This window comes from Prionailurus viverrinus, chromosome B1, assembly GCF_022837055.1.
Source record: "Prionailurus viverrinus isolate Anna chromosome B1, UM_Priviv_1.0, whole genome shotgun sequence".
NCBI classification, from domain to species: Eukaryota; Metazoa; Chordata; class Mammalia; order Carnivora; family Felidae; genus Prionailurus; species Prionailurus viverrinus.
Window position 1 is genome coordinate 73,053,073 of NC_062564.1, and position 25,719 is coordinate 73,078,791.

The following is a 25,719-nucleotide window of genomic DNA, read 5'->3' on the forward strand; positions in this document are numbered from 1 at the left end:
ATTTTAGAGCAAATTCAGCAACTTATTTTTGTTCTTTAAAATATCAATTTGAAATGGTGCCATCAAAGTTAGGTCTGTAATTAAAGCTGGAAAAAATAACTTCTAAAAGTATTATTTTTAATTATTTATAATAAATTTCATTATAATAGGATACAACCATTATGTTGTATTTAGTGTCTCCCAAAACTATTTCCTAAATTTAAAAATAAAATGGAGATGGTGTCTCTTTGTTTCAAAGCAATTTATTAACAAATTTTTAAAATCAAAATTTTATTTTTGCTTTCTGCCCATCAATCTGGAAATAATGATAGCTCATAAGAAAAAAAGCACCAATTATTTTTCAGATTAAAACACACATCCTGCTGTGCCTTCTATTTTATAGCTTTCAACTAAGTTACAAGTGACAGCATAAATCAAAACCTAATTTTAATGATATTGAAGGGATAGCAAACATAATGGCTATATCATGCTTAGGATATATATATCTAAATATTTTACCACTCCATGACCATGAAAAAATTAAACATCCTAATGATGTACGTCATTATAAAGTCAAATATGAAAAACAATATGCAAATCAGCCACAAAATGAAGATGACCATAAAATGACACATAAAATAGTCCACACAAATTAGGTTGGATTCATCCAGAAAAAATTACTTGCTCACAAGAAAAGCAACTAAAGCCATCATAGCTGTACCAAAAAAAAAAAAAAAAAAAAAAAAAAACTTGCAAAGTTTTAAAAAGCAATACTGATGAAATTTTAATTAACTAATATCCACATCTTTTCAATTTCTAATCCTTAAAACCTGACTGAAGTCCCCAAAGCAAACACTATACACAACTGTTTGCCATTAAACCCACAACCATGCTATTTTTCTAACAGGTATTTCCCCGCATTGTGCCCCTCTCTGCCTATAAACTCTCCTCAAGATCTACAACTCAAAATCAGGTAGGAAGCATGCCCTTCCTCTGTGTTCTCAAAACAACTTATGCAGAATTTGTATCTCTGCCTTCTTCAGTATACCATGACTCTTAAGACCAAAAACCATGTTTTCTTTATATTTAGCTCCTGATTGCTTACAGAAGTACACTTAGCCCTCATAAGAGGCATATAAGAAAAATTGGCTCTTTGAATTTCTTCAGTGAGAAATAAAGTTTTATTGCCTAAAAAAATAAAATAAACTTCATCGGTCATAGCCAAAACAACAGTACACAAGTCAAGTGAAAATTAACGGCACAAGCTGGACTGTGACAGAGGTTCTTTACTCCTGTTTGAAAGCTTTGTGTAGTAAAACTGCCACGTGTGTCAGTATTATACAAACATGGAAACAAGAAATTCCTTGCCTTCGATTAGTTGTTAATAAATTATTTAACAAAGTGCATTTGCCAATACACAGAGGCTACCTCCCTTCTTCCAGTAACTTTTCTCCAGGACTTTCTTTCTTCAAAACTATAACTCTCCAGGACCTTCCTTTATTTCCTCAATTTCTGCTTATCCCACACCCAGGTGGCAAAGAATCCTCTAAGGGAAAGCAGTGGCAAAATTGGAAGGCCCATATTCAAAACAGAGGCACAGTTTTAGGAAAAGCAAAATTATTCACACTGATAGTCTAATCTATTATTAAACAGATACAAAATTATGAAATAGAAAATGATTACTTAAAAAGATGTGACTCTGAATGACCCATGATGTCTCCATACATGAAATATGTAGAATAGAACCTATCTATCTCTTGGCCCACAAGTATTAAACCCACTGAGTATCCCACTTATTATAGGCTCCTAAATATAAACAAGTGACAATTAATTTCTTATCCTGTTAGTTAGGTGATCAGTTTCCAGTGAGGTTAGGGAGGTCATTCTATGACATTATGAAGATGAAGATAGTCTCCAATTTTGAAGTAAAAAAAAAAAAACAAAACAAAATAAACAAAAGAAAAAAATGAGGGTTCAATTTTGGCATTAATCCCAGATTTCAATTTTTATTCTACTAGGGGTATTCTGCTTAAAACAGAGCTCACTTTAAATGGGACCAAAAAACCCAAAATTTTTGAAAAACTGATTTTAAAGTACTACCCATTAAGAACTTTTGGGGTTCTGGTAAGACCATTAAATAGTCACTAGAAGTAAACTCTCTAACTTCTAGTGCTCATTTAAATGCCTGTTAACTCTTCAAGAAAATTTCTATTTTCCTAACACTAATGATAATCATTTAACTAAATAACTAAATAAAGGCTATTTTTTTCTCTTTTATTTTTCAAACTTCAAAAATGGGCATGGTAATACTCAAACAATGTGGATATTAAAAGTACATTCTTATAGAAGTCTGAAATAAAAAGGTAAATGACTTTATATCACATATAATAGTCAAAGATCATCAAGGTAAGACTAAATAATAACGCTAAAAATAGCATTAAACTGATGCAAAATGAAGCAAACTAAAAAAAAAATTACTACACACACAAAGAAAACATCTTAAAATAGCAGTTAAATTATCTAGAAAAGTAGGTTCAAATTATTTAAGAAAATAGAGCCAAAAGTGATTTCATACTCAATGAACGCTATTTGAGAGACTCCAGGAACCAATAGCAACCTCTCAAGACCTCAGAAAAACCCAGTGCTTGAAACACATAAATATTTAGCAGGATATGAACAACATATCACCCCTCCCCCTCTAAGAACACACCACCAACAACAAATGGTCTCAACCCTTAGCCACCCAATAAAAGCTTGCAACCTCTGAAGGTTCCTATATCTAAATATAGGAATTTTTACTCAAAAAAGGCTTCAACTCTTTGAAGCCCAGAGGCTCCAATGTTAAAAGAAGTAAAAAGCAAACCAGAATATTGCCACAACAATATTCAACCTATATCCTTATTTCCCATAGAGCAACATGTAACATCCTGGCTGTCTATAGTTCCTGTCTTACTTTAACAACCTCCAAATGTCAGGCATGTGTTTTCTAATCAAAGATTCCTAGGCCCTTGATTTCTGAGTCTTACACTTCCCTAAATTCTCTCCCTACTTCTCCTCTCACAGTTGCCTCTAACTCAATCTTCGCTCATATTTTAGTCAACTGCAATAAGGATTTTTATGTTACTTCCTATAGACAAGGCCTCAAGCCTTGTGTAGTGCATCCAAACAAGCTTTAGTATTTAATCAAAAGTTTTGGCTTACATTTGGGTCTTAGGTCTTCTCTCTGATCGTAATTAGAAACCGAGAAAATATATGAAACACAAATTGTCCAATTTTTTATTGTAAGTGGCTTTTAGACAAGGTTGATAAAATCTGAAATAGATGACTAAAGCAAACTGTGCCCTCTAAGTATTTCATTTACTGAAGCTAATTTTATCCCTAAATAACATAATCAAGTTGGGAATACTATACCTAAATAGGGGTTTTCTTTGGGAACTATAAGGTCAATACAAGTTAATTATGGTCCGAGGACTCAAGTAAAAACCATGTTAATAATGGAATTAAAAGCTGATGAAAACCCTCTGGTTCCATATAATATCTTCTTTATGGGATAACAAGATGAGCAAATCACATCTAAACAGAAAATCTGACATAAACTAAGATTATATTTTAAGTATCTTAGAAATTTCAGTGAAGATAAATTTGTTAAGGGAAATGAGTGGGGGCAGAAATATGCTTCAGTAATACCATGTTAGGTCAGACACAAGTATCCTGGGAAAATCTTGCTCAGCCAACTAATTATCTATATTCCACTCCAAAAAAATAATTTGATCTATTTTTCTCTAGGAACCGTACTTTGAATTATTTGCTGCCCATATAAAGATAAACTAAACTTAAATTGCCCATATAAAATTATCTTTAAACTTCTTATTGAAAGAAAAAATAGAAGGTTTCTATTTTGTGTATTAATGAAAATTATACATAAGAATTTACTCGCTTGTATGACAGTAAAATTCCCAAATATTTCCAACTAATAATTGAGGACATTACTGAAAAGTTTCTTTCCAAGAAACCCTACCATAAGTCCTAATCATCAGGATCTCCTAAAAATATGCATACCATAGGAGTGACTACAATGGATAAGCACTGTATAAAATCGATCCAAACAATACATAAAATTCCCTCTCCCCTGGAAAATGGTTTTCTTTATAGACTGCCTTCTCTTGACAAATTTGATAATATCAAACAGATATAAGCTCCACTAGTATGGTTCTGCAACCATATAACAAATCAATTTTAAGCTAAGAGTTTGACAATTATAATCAAGAAATAATTATAATCCTTCGTAGGAAACTTTTCCTTTTTATTGTTATTTTCAAGAAACCACTATTCTTCTACCAAATATTATTTCAGGTACAAAATAATCACCGACTAAAATCCGTAGCTTCGTTTAAAAAAAAAATAGAACTGAGAAAAACTGGTTGTAGAGGAGAGACTAACATAATAAAAAACAGAAGTACTAAAATACCAGAGTGGTATTACATCTCTTCCTTCACAATACCAAATATTTTGTTACCATGTGGCCCAAAGGCTTTTTAATTATCCCTCAAAGGCTTTAGAAAAACTTTTTTTAAAGCATGAAATTAGAGAGAACGGTCATAAACATCTCTCAGTGATGCTTTTTGTCTTTCATGAGTAATGACAAATTTCCAGATTGGTGAGCATAAGGCTGTGTCTACACATGACCCATCTGAAATACGTCTGATTTTACTAATCTCTACCCCCACTCCCCAAAATGATTACTGTGTAGACTTCACCAAAGATGCAGGGACAAATTACTTAGAAACTGGTTTAAGTAACATCCTATAAGTTATATAGAAAGTATTTCAAATGAGGATTAGTTATTACAAAAACAATAAATTAATGAAATAGGATCATGAACTCTATAAAGTGAATCAAAACCTATTTTCCCCTAACTAAAGTTTAAAAAGCTAAATACAGGAATATTATACAGGAGAAAAGTCTCAACAAAATTTACCATGAATTCATAAAACTGAAGTAAAATTTATGTTAAATATCACTGTTGAGTTCAAAATAATTTATAATAATAGTATTTCCTAATTTCATACTGTACAATATTATTTAAAGTATTTTTAAACTTACCCAAATGAAGTAGCGTAAACTGGGCTGCCAGTTCCTTTGCATCTTCTAAGGTAGTACAGAGTTTGTCAGGCATAAAATAACTCTGGGATCCATTTGCAATAGCAGGAATAACAATTTTATATACCAAGAGTACTTTCCCATCTTGACTTGTTGTTGAATATAAATAATATTCTGGTGGTGCCCAATTATTTTTGTTGCAGTAATAATCCAAATGCATTACTGCAGAATTGAAATGATTGGATTTTAAAGAATACATACTAATTGGAGTAAGCTTTGTTCCAGGAAAAAATGGATAAGTGCATCTTTCGATTTCAGGAGGACTTGGGCTATGCTGACCATTGAGACGAGCTGGAAGAGTTGGTGGCTTGCCTAGAGTTTTGGGGTGGCTCTCTTCTTTGTTAGCAAACACAATCAGGTTTTCAGAATTAGGGCTAATCTGGCCATTAAGGTGCTGTCTCCAAGTGCTTTCTTTATTTACTGGTTTTGCCAGTGTTACCTCAATACTTGCTCCATCAATGCATTTTCCATTCATAACAGACATAGCAGCCACTGCATCTTCTCGGTTGAAAAAGTGAACAAAAGCATAATCTCTAAGTTTCTTTACTCGTTCAACTGCACCAGGTTTGAATTTGTTGAATTCTGCTTTAATTGTTTCCTCTGTAGTTGAGATCATTAAATTTCTTACATAGAGAACTTTAACTCTCTGCATTGTTTCCTCGTCAACCTCTTTCTCTGGGTCAGCCCAATCTACCTGAATGGTATGGCCCCATAGTTGGAATGTACCTGTAAAAGAGAATAAATTACCCTGAAGACAGTTGAAACAACTGAAAGTCAAAAACTATTAAGTGGGGCGCCTGGGTGGCTCAGTTGGTTGAGCGTCCGACTTCGGCTCAGGTCACGATCTCACGGTCCGTGAGTTCGAGCCCCGCGTTGGGCTCTGGGCTGATGGCCCAGAGCCTGGAGCCTGCTTCCAATTCTGTGTCTCCCTCCCTCTCTGCCCCTCCCCCGTTCATGCTCTGTCTCTCTCTCTGTCTCAAAAATAAATAAACGTTTAAAAAAAAAAAAATTAAAAAAAAAAAAACTATTAAGTAAAATTTTCTCCAAAGAATCAGGAACTCACATACCCATCAGTAGTAGTAAACATTAGTTTCGCACAAGAAAGTCACATGAAAAGTTTTTACCAAGGCAATCCAGCCAGAACTTACAGAATTCATTATAAGAGCAAACAGAACAAATTTAAGAGCAAAAGAACAAATACACTTCAAAAATAGACCTTTATCAGAAGAATTATAGGTACTATCCTTTGGATTTTTATCAAACAACAATAAAAGTGTATACATTCAGTAAATTAGTATATTATTATAGATAATGACTCTTCTTGTCATTTAGAAGATAGGAGCAACTTCTTGTCTTTTAGAAGCATTTAGTTTACTTCCTTATGCAAAACATCTCTATACCTCTTTAAGGGCATTACACAGTTTCAAAATATCGAACTAAGAAGTGCTGTCATTTTTCCATATTTATAATAAGACTAATACGAGAAAGTAAACTTTAAAAGGTCAAGTTTACCTGGAATTAGTTTTCTCCTAGCCATAGCAGCAGCTCTGTGAGATTCATATTCAACAAATGCAAAACCACGATTTTTGGTCTTATCAGTTGCACTTGGATAAACAATGACATCTACAACTCCTTCTGTAACTTTCTTCATTTCATCCAAAATTTCTTCTTTCTTCTTTTCCTTAGGAATAGCTCCAATAAATAGCCTGCAATTATCCAAGCTTACACACACACCAATAAACTTCCCTGGTCGAATCTCATAATTATTAAGAATTCTGATGGCTAACTGGGCTTCTTCTTTTGTAGTGTACATCACAAAAGCATAACCGCGATTTTCACCACTAAATTCCATCATAAGTCGAAATTCATATATCTTTCCAGCTCTTTCAAATACAGGAACTAACTCATCTTCATACATATCACGAGGTATTTTTCCTACAAAAACTTCACAGCCTCTAGGTGGAGGTGGACCTTCCCAACCTAAAAGACAAAAATAAACAAAGTCTAATAAGATATTTTGATACACCATTCAATGATTCAGTCATTCCACAAATTTACAGTGCCTCCTATGTACTGTGCACTACTCTAGATGTTGAGGATACAACACTGCACAAAACAGAAGACCCTTCCCTCATAAGGCATATATATTCAACAGAGAACATAAACAATAACTGATAAAGGCTATGAAGAAAAAGCCAGAAAAGAGTTGATACTTTTAGCAGTCAGGTAAATCTCCTCTGAACACATGAGGTTTAAAGCAGAGACCTGAATGAAATGAGGGAATAAGCTTTGAGAATATATCATTACGAAGAAAGCAAGAGCTTTATACATTAGAACAACAAAGAGCACACGGGCCTGTATGACTAACGTACTTGAAGCAATATTCAAGTGGTAGTGCCACTGACTAGAGGCCAAGATTTTAAGTGTGATAGAAAGCTAATGGGAGGGTGCTGAGCAAAGAAACAGCACTGGCTACTAGTAGAAAGGCAAAACAGGGGCGCCTGGGTGGCGCAGTCGGTTAAGCGTCCGACTTCAGCCAGGTCATGATCTCGCGGTCCGGGAGTTCGAGCCCTGCGTCAGGCTCTGGGCTGATGGCTCGGAGCCTGGAGCCTGTTTCCGATTCTGTGTCTCCCTCTCTCTCTGTCCCTCCCCCGTTCATGCTCTGTCTCTCTCTGTCCCAAAAATAAATAAACGTTGAAAAAAAAAATTAAAAAAAAAAAAAAAGAAAAGCAAAACATATTTATTTTGCTGTTTGCATCTGGTTTGCCTCTAGTATAAACACCACTCCTGTACTCACTGCTCTTTCAAATTCCTCCCCAAATGACCTTTAATAGCTAGAATACTCTTTTCCCCAGTAACCCAAACCTGACTTCTTTATAAACCCATCCAGAAAACCTAAAAGACTCTACCAAGACACTGCTAGAACTGATACACAAATTCAGCGAAGACACAGGATATAAAATCAACATACAGAAATCTGTTGCATTTCTGTACACCAAAAATGAAGAAGCAGAAAGAAAAATCAAGGCATAGATCCCATTTACAATTGCACCAAAAACCATAAGATACCAAGGAATAAACCTAAGCAAAGAGATGAAAGACCTGTGCACTGAAAACTATAGAACACTTATGAAAGAAATTGAAGAGGACACAAAGAAATGGAAAAGCATTCCATGCTCATGGATTGGAAGAAAAATTTTGTTAAAATGTTCACACTACCCAAAGCAATCTACAATTTTTTTTATTTTTTTTTAACATTTATTTATTTTTGAGACAGAGAGAGACAGAGCATGAACAGGGGAGGGTCAGAGAGAAAGGGAGACACAGAATCTGAAACAGGCTCCAGGCTCTGAGCTATCAGCACAGAGCCCAACACGGGGCTCGAACTCACAGACCACGAGATCATGACCTAAGCCGAAGTCGGACGCTTAACCAACTGAGCCATCCAGGCACCCCTCAAAGCAATCTACATATTTAATACAATCCCTATCAAAATACCACCAGCATTTTTCACAGAGCTAAAACAAACAATCTTAAAATTTGTACAGAACCACAAAAAACGCCAAATAGCCAAAGCAATCTTAAAAAGAAAAAGCTGAAGTATAACAATTCAGACTTCAAGCTATGTTACAAAGCTGTAGTCATCAAGACAGTATGGTACTGGCACAAAAACAGACATGTAGATCAATGGAACAGAACAAAAAATCCAGAAATGGACCCACAACTATATAGTCAACTAATCTTCAACAAAGCAGGAAACAATATCGGATGGACAAAAGATAGTCTCTTCAATAAATGGTGTTGGAAAAACTGGACAACATCATACAAAAGAATGAAACTAGACCACTTTCTTACTCTATACACAAAAATAAATTCAAAATGGGTGAAAGACCTAAATGTGAGACAGGAAACCATCAAAATCCTAGAGGAGAACACAGGCAATAACCTCTGTGACTTTGGCTGTAGAAACTTCTTACTAGACAGGTCTCCAGAGGCAAGGGTAACAAAAGCAAAAATGAATGACTAGGACTTCATCAAGATAAAAAGCACAGTGAAGGAAACCATCAACAAAAAGCAACCTATGGAATGGAAGAAGATATTTGCAAATGACATACCAGATAAAAGGTTAGTATCCAAAATCTATAAAGAGCTTATCAAACTCAACACCCAAAAAACAAATAATCCAATTAATAAACAAGTGGAAGACATGAACAGACACTTCTCTAAAGAAGACATCCAGATGGCCAACAGACACATGAAAAGATGCTCAACATCACTAATCATCAGGGAAATACAAATCAAAACTACAATGAGATACCACCTCACATCTGTCAGAATGGCTAAAATTAACAACATAGGAAACAACACATGTTGACAAGGATGTGAAGAAAAAGGAACCCTCTTGCACTGTTGATGGGAATGCAAAGTAGTGCATCCACTCTGGAAAACAGTTACAGAGGTTCCTCAAAAGTTAAAAATAGAACTACCCTACAACCCAGAAATTGCACTACTGGGTATTTACCCAAAGGATACAAAAATACTGATTCGAAGGGGCACATGCACCCCGATGTTTATAGAAGCATTGTCAATGATAGCCAAATTATGGAAAGAGCCCAAATGTCCATCAGCTGATGAATGGATAAAGAAGATATGGTGTGTGTGTGTGTGTGTGTGTGCATATATAATGGAATATTATTAAGCCATCAAAAAGAATGAAATCTTGCCATTTGCAATGATGTGGATAGAGCTAGAGCATATTATGCTAAGTGAAATAGTCAGACAAATGCTGTATGATTTCACTCACATGTAGAATTTAAGAAACAAAACAGATGGACATAGGGGAGGGGGAAAAAAGAGAGGGAAGCAGACCACAAGAGACTCTTAACTATAGAGAACAAACTGAAGGTTGTTGGGAGGGGAGTTTGGGAAGGATGGGCTCAATAGGTGATAGGTATTAAGGAGGGCACTTGTGTTAAGCACTTGGTGTTTGTTACATGTAAATGATAAATCATTAAATTCTACTGGTGAAACCAATATTACACTATATGTTAACTAACTAGAATTTAATAAAATTTTGAGAAAAAAAAAACACCCAACTTCCTTCTCAGCTGTTTCTTAACCAAGAGCAGAGTTGAAAAAAATGTAAAGGTCAAACATGCATAACACCTATAATATTACACATTATTATGTGTGCATAACATATATAATAATACCTCTTTTCTCTCACAACTATAAAAATGATTACTAAGGTCTTAAAGCAGTTATAATAAAACAAAACTGATACTAATGATATATGCACCTAATGTACATTAAAGATACAATTTTTTTTAACATAAATACATCCACACCTGGAGGAGGACCACCAAATTTCCTTTGCCCATTTTCTTGAACCATGTTGTAACCAGTCTTTTCCATCAAAGCAAGTAATGCTGCTTCATTCTGAGTACCAGTTCTGACTTTACTGCATCCATTTATTCCATCTATGTTTTCTTCATTCATGGTTGCAATTCCTAAAACAAAATTCAAAAAACAATGTTTATGACATGAAGCACCAGGAATCTATGAAGGAGTCCTCTAGGTTGCAAAAAACCAAAAACAGTGTGGCTGCTAACATCTGATGATCACTGTGGTCTTGCCCACTAAGTCCTGCTCTACAGCAGAAGCTAGAAATTCCATTTAATGTCACTGATCAATTAAGCAGTACCTTTAGAAGGCCTAAGCTACAACAAAGGGAGGCAAAAGTGGAAAAGAGAAAAAAACACAAATAAATGAAAAGGAGTTAGAGAAGAGAAAAGAAAGCAGGAGTAACAAAATAAATATACTGCCATCAGTGAATACATTATCACTGCTGATCTATATGGCCCAAGGTTTATTTTATCATACAGGCCAACTGGATTTTACTGTGCCTTACAATTCTCAGATAAATGTAGCCTAATGCCAATATAGCTCATGTTGTCAGCAATCTCTAAGAACTCCAACAGTTATCAGAAATTGAACAGACGCTTGGAGTAAGTAAACAGAATTTCAAACCAGTCCCTGTTCCTAAAAGAAGCTACTAAAGAACGTAGGTTATCACAATCACTTGTCCTCCGAGCAGAAACAGGAACTACTGTGTTTTCCAACTAGCAGCAGCTAAGAATTACACCGGTGGGTAGGCAGGAACTAGAAAGAACCGGAGACCTCTGCTGACCACTGTACATAAAAATGTGTTTTTAGTTTTTTTAAATGAATTTAATTACAATGTCGTTAGGTTATCAGAAAATTCACACTGATCCTAAAGATTATTTTTTTCTGTTTCTTAATTGTACGTCTCTCTCCTTTGGTACTACTATGAACAAATACAAAAATTAAAATCCACAGTCTGGGAAATGCACTGGGAAAGCCATTTTGGCTTTCAACAGAACTTTGGTAATTATAAATGGAAACTAAGTCACTGTAGCACAGCATTTCAAATTCACCTCAATTTCACACTTAGTTCTGCCATTTTCTAGCTGTGCAAACTCTAGCTCATTGTTTCCTTGCTTATTATAAAATGGGAGTACCGGGGTGCCTGGGTGGCTCAGTCAGTTAAGCAACCATCTTCAGCTCAGGTCATGATTTTGCAGTTCCTGAGTTCAAGCCCCACATTGGGCTCTATGCCAACAACTCAGAGCCTGGAGCCTGCTAAGGATTCTGTGTCTCCCTCTCTCTCTGCCCTTCCCCCACTCATGTTGTCTCTCTCTCTCTCTCTCTCTCTCTCAAAAATAAATAAACAGTAAAAAAAAATTTTTTTAAATGGGAGTACCAATATAAGTTATTGCAAGGTTGCTGTTAGGATTCAGTGAGGCAATGATGTAAAAGTCTTGTTAGAATTACCTAAGGCCAAATAAAGGTTAGTTTTGATTAATACTAGAGAGGAGCTTTTCACACACCCACACTGAACTTTTCACACACCCACACTGTTTTTGCTTTTTTCAGAAACATTTTGTTCATTTTCTCAAAGGTTGTGTGGGCGGGGGGTGCGATATGGTAGACACATATCTAGGGAAGAGTATTTGCATCTCTACAGTGGATAGAGGATAGGAATGCAGAAGACATCACCAAAGAATCACTGCTCTAAAGTAAGTGAAACTGTCACTGTAGTTATACTCACTAGTACTTAATATAGCACAACAGCTCTGAAGCCAGACTGCCTGTATTCAAATCCTTTTTTGCTTACCAGCTATAATTTTCAGTAAGTTACTTAGTCCTTCTGTATCTTAATTTCCTCATCTTTAAAATGTGAATAATAGGGCACCCGGGTGGCTCAGTCATTTAAGGTGCCAATTCTTGATTTCGGCTCAGGTCATGAGCTCATGGTCTCTGAGATGAAGCCCACGTTGGACTCTGTGCTGGCAGCACAGAGCTTGCTTGGGATTCTCTCTCTCTGCTCTCTCTGCCCCTCCACAACTTGCTCTCACTCTGTCTCAAATAAACATTAAAAAAAGTTTTAAAAATAAATAAAATGAGGTTAATAACACTGCCTATCTGATAGCCTTAATGAATATTAACACAAATACTAATTTTATGCATATATTGGAACCTTTAAAATCACTAACATCTATGAATAACTATAGCTTAAAATCCAGATATTTATCTTTACAGTAACTGATTTCAGAACAAAAGTATGACACCAGACAGAAAGAAACAGGCTGAGAATAAGACTCAGAAGTTCAGTTTATTTAGTAGCCTATTATAAAGCCATGGAATTTCTACACATTACCTCTAGTTTGTACAACTACTAAAAGAGAGTCTCAACTTTGCTAAAAGAAAATACTATTTCCACAGATGAAAAAACGCAGGCTAACAAAGAAATTATCCAAGATCACAGAGCCAGAAAGCGGCACAGACAGAATTCAATTCCAGGTCTGCCTGATGCTAAATATCCCCTCCTGCCAAGAAAATGATTTTGACATACCTTTTGCCGCAACATTACCTTAAAAAGTCCCTCAAAAAACGAAGAAGCATCCAAACTGACTTTCATGCAAGTGGAATATGCAGAAATTATAAATTAATACACCTTAGTCATGTGACTTCTACAGTCCTTCCTAGTTGCAAAATGTTTTCTGAGCGGTGAATATAGCTACAAACACATTTATATCGCACACACCACACACACACAATCTTTTTACAGTCTTTAAAGCTCTTTCCAAGCTAGTATATTGCATTCAATGGAGTAATTCTGAAGAAAACGAGGCAAGAAAGTAGCTCCTGGACCCCTATAGTTTCTACCTGCCATCTACCTAATTTCCTTAAACTTACCAGCCCAGTTTTCTTTATGAAGCTAAGATTCATTTATCAACCTGCCTAATGAATGTATTGAGAATGAGATATTCAACAGGCATCCTGAATTCAACATATCCAAAACTCAATGTCATTTTAACTTCTAAACCTGTTTAAGTTCCTTCCTGTTTTACATCTCCATCAATTCTTCCATTCAACCAATAAACAAACCACAACAAACATACTCCCGTCTCCTATAAACTATCACAATCAGAGTTTGACAATCTGAGTTAACCCAGAGTCTTCCTTTGATTCAGTCACAAACACCTGCATATTTTACCTCTGAACAGATCTTGAAATCAATCTTTTCCTGTCCATCCCCACAGCCTGTTCTCAATTATGTGTTACTGGAACCAGTACTAGATTCCTAACTGTTGTTACAGGCTTTAGTCTTGTGCCCTGCAAACAAAATCTCCATGATGCTGTTAAGGTGATATCTGATCATCCTAAGTTGTGAATACAAATCAAAACTAAGGGGAAAAATGAGTAATCTTAGAATCAAAAGGCCTTTCTAAAAAATGAACAAAAGAGCCTCAAAGGAAAATATTACTGTATTATTTTTACTACATAAATATTAAGTATCATCTTGGAAGGCAAAAAGAACAAAACCAAGACAGAAAATTATAAACAGGGAAAAAGGATCTGCAACACACATATTTAAGGCTACTTTCAAAATAAAAAAAAGGGCAGCATGGTGTCATAATTAAAAGCAAATTCAAGTATCTAAATAATGGCTTAAAGGCAAATCCTGGTTCTCCCCCTTATTAACTCTGACTTTGGGCAAGTGTGGCTTCAGTTTATTTGTCCCTATAAAGTAGATAATAAGAATTTCTACCTCACAGTGAGTGTTGTTGCCAGGATTATGGAGAAAGGGCTTAAAACAGTATTTTGGATATAAGCACTATAAATGTATTTACTATTTAATATACAAAAATAAATAAATTTAATTTCTAATAAAATATTGTCTAATAAATTAATAAAATAATAAGAAAAACACAAACAGCAGACCAGGGATTGCAAACTCAGATTCATTCACTTGTTCAACAAATGTTTGCTGAGTACCAACTGTGTGCTGGTACTTACTATTCCTTATGTCTGGGATACATCAGTAAATAAAAGAGCGAAATCCCTCCCTGGCATAGCCTGTTAGCCAGTGGAAGAAAACAAGCAATAATTAAAGTAATAAGTAAGTAATATATGTTAAAAGGTAATGTGGGGGCTTGGGGAGCAGGGATAGGGCACATGGAAGGGATTAACAGAAAACAGAAGACAGGGTGCAATTTTAAAGAGGATAGCTATGGGGCGCCTGGGTGGCACATTTGGTTAACTGACCCAGTCTTGATTTCAGCTCAGGTCATGATCTCATGGTTTGTGAGATCGAGCCCCACATCAGGTTCTGTACTGACAACATGGAACCTGCTTGGGATTCTCTCTCTCCCTCTCACTCTGCCCCTCCCCTACTTGTACTCTCTCTAGCTCTCTCTCAAAATAAAATAAATAAATTTTAAATAAATAATAAATAAATAACTAGTACTAACCTCAATAAGAAGGTAACATTTGAGCAAAGAATTAAGAAACCTACCTATGCAGTTATTTGGGAAGAGCACTTCACACAAAGAGAAAAAGGAGGACAAAGGTACAAGGCAGAAGTGTGCATGACACACAAAAGGTACAGCAAGGGGATTGGTACGACAAAGCCAGGAAGACAATAAGAATAGTAGGAGATAAAGTCAGAGAGGTAATAAGCTGCCACATGACACAGACCTTGTAAGTCAGGTAACGAAGGACTTTGGCTTTTATTCTAGGTTAAATGAAGAGCCACCATAGATTCTTGAACACAGGAGCACTATCATCTTTCCTTTTAAAAGGATCATTTGGCTATTATAGCGGAAAGGCAAAAGAAGTGGGGTGCCTGGCTGGCTCAGTTGGTAGAGCATAAGATTCCTGATTTCAGGGTCATGAGTTTGAGCCCCACGTTGCATGCAGGGATTATTTAAAAATAAAAACTAAGAAAGAAAGAAAGAAAGAAAGAAAGAAAGAAAGAAAGAAAGAAAGAAAGAAAGAAAGAAAGAAAGAGAAAGAAAAGAAGAGCAAAGGTGGCAGCAGGGAGACCAAAGAGAAGACTACAACTAAAACTCAGGTGAGAAATGATGGTGGCATGGACCAGAGAGGGTGATGAAGGGGAAAAGAAGTAGTCTCTGATATGAGATACATTTTGAAGATATACCTAACAGAATTTTCTGATAGACTAGATATGGATTGGAAGATAAACAGAGAAGTCAAGGATAACACCAAAGTACTCGCTAGAGCAATGAGAAGCAGAAAGATGAGGAAGGCAGAGCTAGAAAAGATTTTAGGGATAAGATCAGAGTTCAGCTTTGAACATGGTGAGTTTTTGTATCCACTAAATGACCAACTTGAATGCCTACAAGGCCCTGGGAAGAAATGTTAAATGAGCACAAAGGCCAAAAACAAGACTCTAAGAAGTGCTATGCACCATTTGAAAATGGCAATGACTACTCAATTCTAATAAACTGTTTCCATCTTCAAATCCAGTTTGCCCAGTTATGCCACATTTTCCAGTTTTAAAGAGAGAAGCCAGAAATGGCAGATTTTTATGTGAAATCTCAATGTTTAAAATCTGAGAACCAAAGAGCTGAATTTACCACAAAAACTGCAAAACTGGTGTTAAGTGTAAACTGGTGCAGCCACTGTGGAAAACAGTAGGGAGGTTCCTCAAAAACTTAAAAATAGAACTACTGTATGATCCAGTAATTCCAGTACTGGGTATTTACCTGAAGAAAACAAAAACGCTAATTTAAAAAGATACACATGCCTCTATGTTCACTGCAGCATTATTTATAATAACAACGATAAGGAAGCAACCTAGGTGCCCACTGATAGAAGAATGGATAAAAAAGATGTGGTGTGTGTGTGTGTGTACTATACAGGTATAATATACAATATACCTATAGACCATACTATAGGAAGGTAACTTCCTACCAAATGAAAGTATTCAAACATGGGCTAAACATGCTGTGGAGATTCAAGCAAAGGGTGTACTACTGGACCATGTGGCTTTTACCATCCCTTCCAAAATTTAGTACAGAGAGTGAAAGCATAGAAGCTGCCTTAAAAGGATTTATAACCCAGAAAACAGTATTATCATCATCATCCAGTTAGGTGTCTTATGTTTCAAGCCTTCATTTTCAGGAGCAATATCTCTATAAGAGGCTCACGGCTCCTTGAAAACAGAGTACTGCATAGTCAGAAAGACAAAATAAAACAAACTGAAAATTACTTCAAATATAAAAACAGTAACAAAAACTATACAGACCAAACAAAACACCTGCCGACTTTCCATCTTTTTAATTCTGGGCTGCATAAGGGCAGGGATCCCATCTGCCTTGAATACTTTCCCTATTATCCATACAGTGTTTGGTGCACAGTAAATACTCAATAATTTTTTGCTGGATGATGGGTCTAACAGAAAAATCCTTACCAGGACTTCATATACTGTTGACAGGTACATATTAAATTGGAATTATCTTTTTAGAGGGAAATTTGGCAATATTTATCAAAATCTAAAATGTATATAAACTTAGTAATTACTAAAAAATTAACCTACAGATATAGTTGCACAAGTATGCAAAAATACATGCACAAGATGTGCATTGAAACATTGTATATAAAAGCAAAAATCTAGAAAAAGATTTAGTTGTTTACACAGAGAGTACTGATTAAAAAATTATGGTATAGTGGGGCACCTGGGTGGCTCAGTTGGTTAAGCATCTGACTCTTGGTTTTAGCTCAGGTCATGATCTTGTGGATGGTGGAATCGAGCCCTGCATCAGGCTCTGCACATGCAGACCCTGCTTGGATTCTCTCTCTCTCTCCCTGTGTCTCCACTGTCCCCAGATTGCATGTGTGTGCATGCTCATGCTCTTTCTCTCTCTCTCAAAATAGATAACTTTAAAAAAATCTTAAAAAAATTATCATAGATCTGCATTGCTGATATGGAAAAATATTTAAGAAATATATAAGAAAAGTATGCCAGAGAACAATATTTACTGGTTTACCAACTGAATGTTTTGTTTGAAGATACTCAAGTATACATTCACACGTTTTATAGGCATACAAAAATTTTAGAAAAACTTAAGAAACTTTAACAGTAGTTACCATTGGTAAGTAGGAATGAGGAGTCAAAGCACCTTAATGTTTCACTTTTCTGTGACTGTCAAGAACATATGCTACTTGTATTAAAAGCAGGAAGCCTTTTTGGGGGTTTTCCATTGTCCCTTACATATAAAATCTAAACTCTTTAAAAAGCCATAAAGGTCCTTTCCTAATCTGGCCCAGCCTACGTCTCCAACTTCATTTCTTACTCTATGTCAACAACAATACTTACCTTTTTGTCATTTGTCAAATGTGCCAAGTGCTCACATACCAGCCTTTGTGTAGCTTGTTCCCACAGTCCTGTCTCACTCTCTTTGCCTTTCCCACTCCTAACATTTTCCAGAAAAACCACCCCATGACTCTCCCTTTCGATGCTAAATTAGGCATTCCTCTATACTACTATCACAGAACACACCTCAGAGTGCTGGTCTGTCAATCCCTTCTACCACCTCCCCCCCTAAACTCTGCCAGATATCAAGAAGGGTCTAGTTTTTTATTTCCAAATCTCTACCACCATGTACACTCCCTAATATGTGATAAATGTTCAATGAATGAGACAGAAAGGGAGGGACATTGTGATTTAATTGAAAATAATGGACTTGGGTGAGAGAAGGCCTGAGTTCTAGTGCTTAGTCAAGAAATCTCTGGATAAATTACTTTACAGCCTTTACCTTTACTTTCCTAATCTGTGAAATTCCATTTTATGTCTATTTCTGCATTCATATATTTAGCACCTTATATACCCTGCATGATGATAGGCAGTTTATATACATTATTTCATTTAGTACTTACAATAACTCTGTGAGATAGGTACTAATCTATTCTATTTCAAAAATAAACTGAGACTAAGATAAAGTTACAGTGCTAGGAAATTGGTAGGGTAGACATTCAAACCTGTCTGCCTAAATATTGGGCTCCTGAAGGCCTACTTTATATTACCTTCATTTTTGATATTCAATAATCTGAGATCTTCAAAAAAACGATGTGATTTGCCAGGCGCCATATAAGTTGCAAAATCAGTACCTGAATCCAGGTTTTTTCAGATCAATAGTTATTCTTTTAAATATGATTATAACAACTACTCAAATATTTATGGCTTCTTTAAAAAACTACAGCATGATACTTTTTAAAACTATATTACCGTAGAGGGAAAAAAATCAGTCAAAAAATATTTTTGGAAAATCTCTAATAAAATAATTTCAAATTTATTAAAGACCTTAAAAATCATCTCATTCAACCACCTATCTGATATACAATTCTCTTTTACAATATGGGTGCAAAGCAGTCACCTACCTTATTCTTGAATTCTTACAAGAAACTCCTATTCTGTAGAACAACTTAACCTTGGTTAACTCTTTAAGAAAGCTCTTTCTTGGGGCGCCTGGGTGGCGCAGTCGGTTAAGCGTCCGACTTCAGCCAGGTCACGATCTCGCGGTACGTGAGTTCGAGCCCCACGTCAGGCTCTGGGCTGATGGCTCAGAGCCTGGAGCCTGTTTCCGATTCTGTGTCTCCCTCTCTCTCTGCCCCTCCCCCGTTCATGCTCTGTCTCTCTCTGTCCCAAAAATAAATAAATAAACAAAAAAATAAAATAAAATCCTTAAAAAAAAAAGAAAGCTCTTTCTTATAATGATCATAATTTCTTCCCTTGTAACTTTCAGAAATAGATCCTCATATCATCCTTCTGGCCAAACTGAACATGCCTCTTTTATCTAACTGCACTTGAAAACTTCTTCTCCTCTTCTTCAAGCTAAACATTACCAGTTCCTTAAATCCAACATTTTCTAAAATGATGTCCCTTAGAATACTATTCTAGGAGCTATTAACAGGCCTCAAAAATGTGTTCCATACCTAAATAACATCTGAGAATCACTATACGTCTCTCTTAAGAGTATCACAACAAACATTAGCATATTTAAGGCCATGAAAAGTTTCAGTTAAAACCTTTCAACTTTAACTCCTGCTTCTTAAACATTTCAACATGACACCCTAATTCTCCTTGCTACCTGTATTAACTGCCTATAAAATTATTTGGAAAATGCTGCCTTAACTGCTCTTTACAGGATACAGTTTGTTCCCTACGTTCCCTCACTGTCTTCTTTTTCCTTTACAAGTATGGTGGTCAAAATTACAGAGAAAGATTCCATCAGTGTTCTACACAGCTGCATGATACTGATGGTTGAATGAAGCATACTATCAACAACACTGGGGTTTTAATTTTTAAAAACGTAGTTACAAGGGCGCCTGGGTGGCTCAGTCGGTTAAGCAGCTGACTTCGGCTCAGGTCATGATCTCGCGGTCTGTGAGTTCAAGCCCCGCGTCGGGCTCTGTGCTGACAGCTCAGAGCCTGGAGCCTGTTTCGGATTCTGTGTCTCCCTCTCTCTGACCCTCCCCCATTTGTGCTCTGTCTCTCTCTGTCTCAAAAATAAATAAAAAACATTAAAAACGTAGTTACATATGAAGAATATATGTGATATACTGAAAAAACGTTTTTTAAATAATAAAGCTATCCTGTAAAAGACCATCTCCAGAGAAGGTAAAAAGATGTTCAGCTTTTCCTCAATTCCCCCTTCTATGTCCATTACTATGATGATTATATATATGACTACTATGATTACTATGATGAACTATGATGATACTGTCTCTGTTTTCTTTCCATCATTTTTAGATTCTTCTAATTTTCTGGCTTCACATATTTATTAAATGGCAGAATTAGAAAGTCTGTACTGTCAGCTGGGTACCTTACACTATACTCCAGGAACACACTTATGTGACATCAAATCCAATAAATAAATAAATTTGTTATTAACAGGTTCTGTTAAGGTACTCTTTAACAATCAGAACCATCAATGACATAAAGATTAATTAACCAAACCAACTTTAGCCTTTTGTCTTTAAAAAAAAAAAAGGCAATGTCCTTCTATCATTGCTTTAAAATTAAAATCATTTTAGGGGTGCCTGGGTGGCTCAGTCGGTTGAGTGCCCAACTCTTGATTTCCACTCAGGTCGTGATTCCAGGGTCATGAAATGAAGCCCCACATTGGGCTCCACACGGAGTTTGGAGCCTGCTTAAGATTCTCTCTCCCTTTTTCAAACAAAAAGCATTTTAAATAATATAACTACCTTTTTCCTCCCTTTAGGATTGTTTTTATTCTACTAGGCTTTGACTATACCATCATGGAAGATTTTCTACTAAGAAAATATTAGAATTACAAGTGGAACATAGACCACCTCCAATGTTATACATAGAAAATCAAGAGCAACTAAAATAGACTTGCTTAAGGTCACAAAACTAGTAACTGAAAAGACCTATGGCTCAAACCTTCGGACATCAATAAACTCTGCCTCTGGCTCTTTTCCAGAATTTAGTCCAGAGGGACCTTAATGGCCTAAACATCCCACAGGACATCATACTGTCCCATTACACTAAAGAAAGACATCAAGTTGATACAATGTGGAGAATAGGGAAGTATGAGATTTATATTTTTTTAAGCATGCTGCAAGGATGAGGAAAAAAATAAGACTAGTTTAATATGCTGCCTTACATATAAAACAATTGTTTCCATTTTACCCAAAATGTAGAATTTAATCAATGCATAGTTTTGTTTTTCTGTAACTCATCGCTTACTCTAAATGGCCGATTTGTGCAATGCAAACCACCCCTGCAATTACTTACAGACATGTATTTTGGGTCAATTCATGTCTCTAAAGTTGTATTTTTAAAGATATTATATTATCTAGGGTGTCACGTTGAAACAAATGGCAGTCCCCACATTAAAGACTCTTTTTAACATACAATGACTAGAAACATATGCTAGACTTAGTACATTTAAAGAAATCTCAATCAAAATATTTTAAAAACTTAAAATTAGGAAAAGTGTAAGAGTCACCAACCTCACTCACTCTCTCTTTAGAAAGGAATATGTTTTATCTTAAAGCTTTCAAAACAAAGGTAACATACACACATCTCTAATTCAAAAATCAAAAATATCTAACTTTAATACCATATTTAATCTAACAAAATACATTTCTAAAAAGGCCAGAAATCAAGAACCTCAGATAATTAAAAATCAAATCTAGGGGCGCCTGGGTGGCGCAGTCGGTTAAGCGTCCGACTTCAGCCAGGTCACGATCTCGTGGTCCGTGAGTTCGAGCCCCGCGTCGGGCTCTGGGCTGATGGCTCAGAGCCTGGAGCCTATTTCCGATTCTGTGTCTCCCTCTCTCTCTGCCCCTCCCCCGTTCATGCTCTGTCTCTCTCTGTCCCAAAAATAAATAAACGTTGAAAAAAAAAAAAATCAAATCTAAAACAGGCATACAACAGCCTAATATTTGTTCTAAACTATTCCAGAATCAATCTGAGAATTACCAAAACTCCAAGGAAGTATAGCAGCCCTATACATTATGACAAAGCTGTCATACCAACTGAAGCTTCTAGGCTCAATTAGTACTGCTGACCCAAGGAATCTGAGTAAGGGAAGGAGGGTCCTAAGCAAGAGAATGACACAAACAGTTTATACAAAAAGTAGTGGGGAAGGGCAGATTAAAAGCTGTTGTACCATAAATAAACTCTAGTTTTCACAGATAAATCTTTTTTCCTAAACTTTGGACTTTCAAAGATTCCGTTCCAGCTCAATTTCAAAAGTAAAATTAGAAGAAAAACTAAAAAGAAAAAAATTTTCGAAGCTATAAAGTAGAAGGCCAAGACGGCATAGCCAATCACAGGATAGAGATTCGAGTAACAATTTGAATCAAGCCTTTAGCTTTAAATGCTAACTATATCTTCACTAATTTTAAGAACCGTAATAAGTTAACAAAAATAGAAATTTTCAAATTTGTACTGCCTTTCAAAATAGAAAATATACTATTAAAAAATTACTAGCACAATTTTAGCAAAATATACATGAAAATTAATCACTTATCTAAAGAAATTTGTGTCAGCTGTGTTCAAACTACTTAAACTGACCCTTCATCTTATGAATTACTGTAAAAATTTATGAAATGAAAATGAACATTTTATAAATTTTATTTTTAAAAACTGCAATAGTGGGGCTCCTGGGTGGCTCGGTCGGTTAAGCGTCCGACTTCAGCTCAGGTCATGATCTCATGGTCCGTGAGTTCGAGCCCCGCATCAGGCTCTGCGCTGACAGCTCAGAGCCTGGAGCCTGTTTCGGATTCTGTGTCTCCCTCTCTCTGTGCTCCTCCCCTGTTCATGCTCTGTCTCTCTCTGTCTCAAAAATAAGTAAACGTCAAAAAAATTTTTTTAAAAATTAAAATAAAAACTGCAATAGTGTAAAAAATTAATTTTTAAAGTATTAAAACACTTGTATAGAAAGCATATTAGTTATGGCATTCCTTAAATTATGTGGTATTAAATTCCTGATTTGTTCAATTGTTATTGAGTATGGAATGCTGAGACCATGGTTGCCAAGTCAATGGAGGTTTTTTAAGTGGTAACTCATTTTAGTGACAGACTGCACTATTTTTATTTTCCACATAAAATGAGGATTACTCAAAAGTGTATGGATATAGAAGTCTAACATCATTTCAGAATGAAAGGGTATAGATGGATTGGCTCAATTCCATTTTAAGTTATTTTTATTAAATAATGAGGACACATGATTCCTAGAAGTTAAATATATAATGAATAAAAGTGTTGGTACTGGGTGTTTCACAACTTTTAGTAATACTGTAGAGAGTACTCTTTAATTATTTAATTAACAATTTTTTAAATATTGCATTGAACACAAAATTCTTTGAATTTAGTATAAAGATACCTACAATAGAACCAAAATTCTTGTATGCTACTACACAATAATACAGTGATATTCCTTACAGAAAGGAAAAGGAAAAGGAAAGCTCCTATAAGCTTTCATCCAAAATCTATTATAATTTGAACATAGATATCACATTTTCTTCTCTCACTGATTTCGTTTTAGCAACAATCAGGTAGTAAAATAAGACACGACCCAGCATTAATATACAAATCTGGACAGATTTTACATCAAGTATTTGATTTGTATTCACAAACCCTCCTTAAACCGACAGGTCTGTTTTTTAACAACAAAAATGACACCATTAAAAATAGGAGGCTTAATATCAGCCCATAAATTGGGCATATTGTTATTACTATTTCTTAACTCATAACAGATCCAATAATACACATGCTTATATTTCAGACATTGATATGTATCATAATCTTTGGCAATAATGTTCAAATCCAATATTCTACCTTCTTAAATGAAAATGAGCAATTAAAGCAGTGCCTTAAACAGAAACTAAAGCACTGCTAATATTTAGCAATTGCAGCACTAATAGCCATCTTTATGTCCATTATGGCACACAGGTGCAAATTTTTAAAAACGAATGTTTTATATGTGCAACCTGGAAAGAATATCATTACAGATGATTAAGGAGCTTTAACTCTGAAAGGCTCTGTATGGAAGTCTGTCCAACTGCTCAAATATACATTGTAGTGATTCTTGAAATGAAAATATCTTCCTGTTATTTAAATAAGGAAAATACTACCAACACGTGAATATGTTATTTATACATTGAACACATCCTGCTGCCTGGTTCTAACGCCATTATCAAACACAAAGCGAACAGATTTCTAAAGAGAAGCCAAGTCTTAAAAAGCTCCTCCTGATAGTCCCTCTACAATACTGGCCTATATTAGAATCGTCGCCTATTATAAAGACTATAGATTATTTGTCAAGAATGTAAAGAGAGAGCTTAAAGAAACTTCAACATTAACTAAATTCACATATAAGGCAACTGGTGCCCAAATAATTGGTCCTGGCTTCCCAAGGATCTCACAATTAACATCAATGCAAGGATTATTAAATCCCAGGTCTCCTGACATCAGGTTCAGTGGTCTTTCTAGGACACCCCCCCCCCGCAAAGAAAATATTTAAAAGGTTTGTAATTAAAACTATCTGACTTTAGGAAACACAAATGGTACTACTGCGTGTACTACCGTCCATGGCTGCCTGCCGCGGCGTGTCGCGGGAGCGAAGGGGGTCAGTTATCTTTCCCTAACACCCACAGCCTTCCACTGTTCAAGACCCTACACACAAGAGAGCACTTGGGGAATAAACAGAAATAGTCAAAGGCAGAGGAAAGTTCGAGGCTCATCCCAGTTAGAACTCAATGAAAACGACGACATGATTGCCAAATCTCACCCAGCAGTCGGGACGCCCCGGACGTCGTCCCAAAGGCTCTACAGGGGACGCGCGGGCGCCACAACGGCCAGACGCCCTTGACGTGTGGCGGTCGACAGAGGCAGTGCTAGGAGAACATGGAGGGCAGCAGGTGGGAAGCGGCCGGAAGATGTCGGGGAAGAGCGGAAATAAAGCAGAGAGAGGGCAGGGCCCCCGAGGGGCGGAAGGAGCCGCCAAGCGGCCCCCGACGACAACTGGAGCTGGGGGACTGGACGGCTGGGACCACGGGGCGCAAACTGTGACAGCAAGAGCTATCTGGTCGAAAGATGCCCTCTGGGGCTGGGGAACCGCGTCTATGACTCTAGCCCTCCCTATGCTCGACGGGGCAGGGGAGTGAGGGGGGCGAATCCCGCAGACACTGCCTCCAGAGGGGCGTGAGATCCCACTGCCTATCTGGCGTAACAGTGTATCGGACTGGGCCTTTTGTGGCCGGAAGGCGGGGTCTCCAGCCGTTACTAGCGGTTTGGTTGTGACCCCGCTGTCCCCATCCCCTCCTCACCCCTTCGGGTCTTCAAATGTTGGTCCTAAATCCCTGGGACCAACGACCACAAACCGCCGCTACCACCGTTTCGGGGACCAATCGGTCGGAGCGGGGGAGGGGGGTCGCCGTAGCGGGGGAGGCCACCGGGAAGAGCTCGAGCCGTCCTCGCGCCTTGGTTTGTCTCCCAGCAGGCGCCGGGGCAGTGGCCTAGGCAGCCCCACGCGGAGTGGAGCCCCAACCAATCAGTGACCAGCTTCAGGGAGGAGTCAGGGAGTGGAGAGTGGGCGGGACGAAGGTTTTTACCAGAATGAGGCTCTCGGAGGGGCGTAAAAGTGCTTGGAGTGACAGGCACTTTAGCCAATTGGGAAAGGAGAGCGAGCTTTAGGGGGCGGGCATACATGTAGT

The 25,719-nt window shown here is 36.7% G+C and overlaps 1 protein-coding gene across 7 annotated transcripts in view; it reads right to left on the reverse strand.

Annotated features, from left to right (window-relative positions):
• RBM46 (RNA binding motif protein 46) overlaps nucleotides 1-25,466 on the reverse strand; it is a 125,026-nt gene extending 99,560 nt beyond the window's left edge. For 6 of the 7 annotated variants that reach the window (XM_047857692.1, XM_047857691.1, XM_047857687.1 and 3 more), the window contains exons 1-4: nucleotides 25,333-25,466; nucleotides 10,488-10,649; nucleotides 6,652-7,119; nucleotides 5,083-5,865 (exon numbers count right to left, since the gene is read on the reverse strand). In XM_047857692.1, coding sequence (XP_047713648.1) covers nucleotides 5,083-5,865; nucleotides 6,652-7,119; nucleotides 10,488-10,638 — 1,402 coding nt within the window. In that variant the 5' untranslated portion in view covers nucleotides 10,639-10,649; nucleotides 25,333-25,466. Of the gene's footprint in view, nucleotides 1-5,082; nucleotides 5,866-6,651; nucleotides 7,120-10,487; nucleotides 10,650-24,794; nucleotides 25,207-25,332 lie in introns of those variants that run through there. The other variant, XM_047857688.1, reaches the window with a different exon arrangement.
• Nucleotides 25,467-25,719: the final 253 nt, after the last annotated feature.